Genomic DNA, 6,224 nt, shown 5'->3' with positions numbered 1-6,224 from the left:
CAAATCATCAAGTCAAACATTGCAACACATTCTACTAGAGAAAAAAAAGTAGTTGGGTTAAGAGGAATTTTAATTTTGTGGACAATACCAGCACTACAGTGTGGTCCCCAGTGCAGGCTCATGCTGGAAGTGCTCATTCCTGTAGAGGGACGATGTAACCATCAAAAATGCAGCTTCTTGGGAGGTTTCGTTTGGCATTTTGTTGAATGTAATGATTGTGGGAGAGAATTTGGCAGCGTTTTGTAAAATATACATTTATATCATTGCATTTTTAACTGAGGAAGAGTATTCTTTGTCTTAGCTTTTCAGTGAGCCAGGTGAACCTTTCATCCTTCAGGAATAATGGTTGTTTTTGTTCGTCTTTTTAATTTCTACCAGATTAATAACTAACATTGTTGATAGGCATACTGTTTTATAACACTTCTGAGTTTTTTATCTCTCTTAAGAAGAATCTTATCTTGAAGTTTCTGAGTGAGTTTAGTTCTGGCTCCCTCCACAATCCTTATAAACAGATGTTCTTACCATCCATTTTTGTATCGAAGAATTTGTGAAACATTGCTTCCACTGACCTCATGGCATTATTACAAAGATCTTAGTGGATCGTGTGATGCAAATAAAATAAATCAGGTGCTGCAGTGACCTAGATACTCATTATTTATTTATGGAAATAAATACATTTAGAACTTATTCATACTGTTTCTTCTATTGCAAATGCTGTAAACATTCACTTACTCAGAACTCTTCTGGGAAAATAGCATTATTGCCACCATTCTGCACATTAGGAGACCTTGCCAGGAAGACTTCAGTAACAGCTCAAGGCTATGTAATGTATAATTATCAGAACCAAGATTAGATGTTGGGTGTCCTGACTCCCAGCATTGTGTTAAGACATCCCTTACATGGGAGATACAATCTGTGGATAGCAAAGACTGAGGGATGATAAGGACATGGTGATCATACAGAACAACCTGGTCATCCATCACCTGTGGGTATTAAGTGTTTTAAGTCTAGCCAGAGGCACAGGAGGAGACAGAACATGTTGGCCTGCCCTGGACAGCACCCTCACTGTGGAGAGGTGTCACAGAGTGAAATATTCCCATAGGAGCTTCCAGTGAGGAGGTCTAGCAAAAAGGGGGCTGTGTGAAGCTGTATTTGGCTTTGAAAATAGAAAAGTAATGGGTAGATTTAGCAGGTAGATTTTCTTCCCTTTGATCTTTACCATCAGTATTTATGTGTCAGGTACTGGAAAGAAGCTACAGAAAGGATCTGAAGGCTACTGATAAAACTGCAAGATGGAGCTGTTGGGAATGTTTTCCTGTTGTCAGAACACTGAATTACGACTTTCTTCTACCTTGACTTTTCATAATTTGTGTGGTTTTGCTTGTTATTCTGCTTAAGAGTTTGGGCAGATGGTGTTTCTTCAGGTCTGTGGGACTGGGCTCTCCACTGTGTCCTTGTACTTGTCTAAACTCTCTCATTTGTGTTCCAGAGTAATATTCACTATGACACTGCTCCCTTCCTCTTGATGTTCAGCCAGGAAAAGAGGAGAACCAGTGTTCTTCTAAGGCAGAGAAGGCATGACAGGGTCTTGCCTTGGTGGCTACAGAGTATGGTCACTCTGCTGGGCCCTCATCCCTAACTCCTCTTCCTCATTAATCTTCCAGGCAGGCTCTCGAGTTCCCCCTGAGACACCGCTGCCCTCCACCGAGATGTCACGGCACCACAGCCGGTTTGAAAGAGATTACCGTGTCGGGTGGGATCGCAGGGACTGGAGCTCCAACGGGACCCACGTGGGCAGCACCAGCTGCAGCAGTGCCAGCACCACCAGCAGCTCCCGGCCCGGGCTGCTCCCCCTGCCCATCGTCCCCACTCGCCTCCCTGCCCCGGCCACCGCCGCCTGCACCACCGGCAACAGCGATGTCATCACCAGCCTGGTGGCCAACTCCTCCCCAGCTTCCAGTACCAAAGTAAGAATTCAGCCCTTTTTTTTTTTTTTTTTTTTTTTTTTTTAATTTTTTAATGGGGTTGTTATGTTGGAGGGATGTTAGAGGTGGAGTGTCATCTGTCCCTTTGCAAGGCTTGTGTTCATGGGAAAGCCAAGAGTAGGAAAATGAATTCATATGGGCAGTCTGGGTCTTTTTAATTCTTTTCTGTGTTGTGCATACACCAGGGTAGGTCTTTCTTGCTCCAAGATTGAGTGTCCCCATGCTTCTGAGAGGCCCAGGCAGAGCAAATGTTTCCTTCCTTTCAGCACTGCCTGCATTTGGGCTTTCTGTGGCTTTCCCTGGAACTTACTGCTTCCACTTTTCTTTTGGGAATGCTCTTCTTGTATGTTGACCCAGGCACAGCTGTGGTCGACAGCAAGTGGATATGGTTCTCATGCAGAGGCAGTGGAAGATTACTAAAGGTCATAATTTTGGCTGAGTGGGGCTTTTCTTTATCTTTAGTTGATAGTTTCCTATAAGATTCTCAAAGCCTCATTCTTGGTGCAGGTTGGAGTGAAACTGTGGAATTGGTATAACCAGGCTTGCTCATTTGTGCAGAAATGCACACTACAGAGGGAGACAATGTTAAGCACCAAAGAGTGGAAGTCACTAGTAAACTACTGGGCTTTTCTTGTTCCAATATATTATTGTAGGGAAGAGGGTGAGTTTTCCTTTTAAAGAAAAATAGCTCTTGCAGAACTGCAAAGTACATTTGATATTCTTGGAGAAAGTTGGGATTTCTTTTTTCATGCAGATTCAGGTAGAACAGCTGGGGACAGAAAAACCTGGCAAATGGTAAAGGTGACCACAGTGCTGGCAAAGTGAGACGGAAGCACTGCTGGGTTTCTTTTTATGATATTTAACATTTTCTTTCAACTTGGTTTCATTTTAATAACTGAAAGTGCCAAATACAGCAGATGTAGACAGAGGGAAAGGAGACAATGAAGTTATTTAAAGTAAGCCAAGAGCAAGCTGAAATTTTGCTGCAGTACCATTATTGATTTTTTACACTGTAGAGAAACAAGGTCAATGCTGCAGAAGGAGACATTAGCCCAAAGTGTGGTTGTAAAAATTTGCCATGGCATCTTAAAATTATTTTCATTTGGAAGAAGCTACTCAGATTGTGATCAAAACATTTTTAGTGTTCTCTAGATGCTATCCACTGATAGATGTATTTCAATCATGCTTTGTCTGGAGATGATTGAAGCAATTTTGGCGCCAAAGCAGTGGTTTCATTTATCATGACCTTTGTTCCTGAGCCTACTTAGAGTCCAACAATTGTCTGGAGCTGATCAACTCTTTTCCCAGATGTTAAAAACCATTTTGAAGCCTATCAGTGCTAGTAAACCATGTGTTTATTGGGGGAGAGGAGGCAGGAACAGCAAGTTAAGTGCCTTTTGATCATATGCTAGATGTGAACTGTCTTCTAAATTACCTTATTAGACAATTTTCTGATGACTTTCATTAGTAAGAATGTTTTGGCGTGAATAGATCAAAAGCAATAAATAGCCAAGAATGGAGGTAACAGGAGACACCTTTTATTCTGAGAACTGTTAATCAGCTGTGTAATCTCCCATAAAATAATTTCATAAAAATGCATAGAGTTTTTGCCCCAGCTTCTTCTGCTCTGAATCAATGAAGCAGCTCTAACTAAAAATTCAAACTTGCATGTATTAAAGAGGAAAAAAGTATGAAGAGGTGAGAGAGATAGGTTGGTGGGTAGGTAGGGTAAACAGAGATGTAAGGGTATGGTGCTTACCAAGCTTCCAACTAATAATGTGAAATGGTGTCACGAAAAACATGAGATGCTTGTACACACTCCTGTTCACCCTGCCTGACTGTGTCTCTCCTTCACACATAGCAGACTTATACATGTGATCAGCAGTGTAACCAGCCAAGGCTTTTCCTGGGTAGAATCAACCTAATGGCTGGGCATAAAAAATTGCATCTGTATATTGAAGAGATCACAAGTTAGAAAAACAATGTAGTTACTTGGTTTCTTCTAAAAATAAAAACATAATTAAAAATCTAAAAATACTTTAAAAATAAACCAAGCATGTGCTAAGTTGCCTTGAGCTGTGGAGAGATCACAGCCTGCCTACCTTTTGCAACCATTTTTGTCAGCATGTTTATGGGGTACCAGCTGGTGGGGGATAGGTGACATCTAACAGCTGGATTTGTTAGTTCTGTTTTGGGAGTGAGATATTTGATTGCTGAGCTGCCCTTCTGCAGGCTGATCCTCCCCCAGCATTATGGCAGGTCATTAAACTCAGTGGCAAGGGCATGTCCCACACAAGAGGTGACACAGTGGATAAGGTGTCATGGAGCAAGAAGATTGATAACCTGGTTCTCCATGTCTTATTGTCCCAGAAGATAAGTACAGCCATCAGTGCTGCCCCAGGCTGAGGTCGAAAAGGATTCTTTCTCCAATCCAGTTACCAGTTTTGACTTCTGCATATTTTCCAGAGCTGGTTTGGCAATCTTGAACCATAGAGAGCTACCATTTGTAGCCCTTCAGACTGGGTTCCTACTTACTAGTCATCCTCCCAGTTAAAAGTTTGGTTAGTTTTTTTGTAAATCATCTAGTCTGTCCTCAGTCCTTTGGTTCCTCTAGTTTCCTGCGGTTGACCAGTTTCAGTAGCCTCCAAATAACTCTGCATCTTTTGCATCCCCTCCATTCTTCACTTGCCTTTGAAAATATGGGTGCTAAAACTTAGATACCCAAACCATATGCATCCTTTCAGCATCAGACACCATTCCCTTGCATGAGGATAAAAGTGCTCACTCCCTCTGTCCCATGTCTATATAGCTAGTAATTGCTCCAGACTTTTTTTTTGCCAAAGTGCTAAATTGGCAGTTATTAAAAATTCATATACATGGCATCATCTTCAATTATGAGTTATCAAACAGCCATAGTATTGTCAAAGACTGAAGTGAAGTCTGTTTGACAAGATCTGTCTTCTGGGTACCTGTATTGGCAGATGTAGGTCATATTCCCATCCTTCAGCTCAAGGTTAATTGAGTCCTGAAGTGACAAATTCAAAATGGAGGAAAAACTTATTTTCTCTCTGACGTGTAACTGGACTATATGACTTGCTGTGTGATGGAATTGTTCAGGGAATTTATAGATAAATTGTTTTCAGGACCACTAGTCTACCTAATCTGTCTGAAACACAGTCTTTAAAATTATGTAAATGTATGTAAGATTAAAGACTTTGCCACAACTTACATAATATGAATAGGAAAAGCATTGGAAAGGAGAGAAAAAAATGAAAACATCTTCAGGGGGAAGATGGATATGTAAGGGAAGCTTAGGATATGTAAGACTGTGAGGGGTTTGGGTTTGGTCTATGATTGTCATGCTTTTAGAAGAGCTTTTTACTACTTTCTGTGGAGGACTTTGGAAGGTTTTTATTACTAATTATTAATGTGTAGGAGAACTTCAGAACTAATTATACTTTGCAGACCTTTGAAATTTATTCTCAAAGCATACATGTAACCTTGTTACCACAGATGCTTTGGTACAAATCACACTTAGTGGATCTGCCACCTTTAAGTGGTTATGGACATTTGGTCTGAGTTATTTAAACAGAAAAGCTGTCTTTTCCCAAGCTTTATTTTTTTGCTGAACAAAATGACAATGAAACTTTGCACTACTATAACCCATTTCATTGGAGGCTGCCAGAAAATATCAGAAAAAACTATTTATGCCTCATCAACCTCTAAGAAATAGTTTGATGCTGCACACCCAGTATATTGACAGGGAAAGTGAGGCACTCAGAGGTAGCGATTTTTGGGTTTTCTGCTCATTCTATGCCACTATGAGCAAAGTTTCAACACCTTGGTTTTGTACCCAAAGAGTTGGGCCAAAGCCTGGCACCAGAGGCAGCACAGTCCTTTGCTGCAGATACTTCCTCAACCCCTCCACCAGCAGCCCATAGGAAAGTGGAATCTTGCCAATAAACTAACTCCATGTTGATCAATTTGTCAGTCTCTGAGCTCAGCCATGTGTGATGATGAGCTCAGGGTTGGTTCTGTGCATGGTGGGGTTTGGAGTTTTTTTTCTGTAGTGAGGTTATTTATTGGTCGAAGGAAAACTATCCAAGAAATCCTTGTAAGACTATAGCACTACTTAAGATATTGGCAACAAAACAGTCTAAAATTCATTTAAGGATGATGCACAACATTCCAGCTGTTTTCTGTTCATCTCAGCAGCACCTTCATTCTTTGTTGCTTTTC

General features: G+C 41.0%; 1 protein-coding gene across 1 annotated transcript in view; it reads left to right on the top strand.

The window, feature by feature from the left end:
- Positions 1-1,546: 1,546 nt before the first annotated feature.
- Positions 1,547-6,224, top strand: part of KLHL29 (kelch like family member 29) — a 239,488-nt gene continuing 234,810 nt past the window's right edge. Inside the window, exon 1 of the mRNA XM_062488440.1 lies at positions 1,547-1,967. Coding sequence (XP_062344424.1) covers positions 1,578-1,967 — 390 coding nt within the window. The 5' untranslated portion in view covers positions 1,547-1,577. The remainder of the gene's footprint in view (positions 1,968-6,224) is intronic.

This window comes from Cinclus cinclus, chromosome 3, assembly GCF_963662255.1.
Source record: "Cinclus cinclus chromosome 3, bCinCin1.1, whole genome shotgun sequence".
Lineage (NCBI taxonomy): Eukaryota > Metazoa > Chordata > Aves > Passeriformes > Cinclidae > Cinclus > Cinclus cinclus.
The sequence above is the reverse complement of the archived record's forward strand: the minus strand, read 5'-3'. Positions and strand labels throughout refer to the sequence as shown.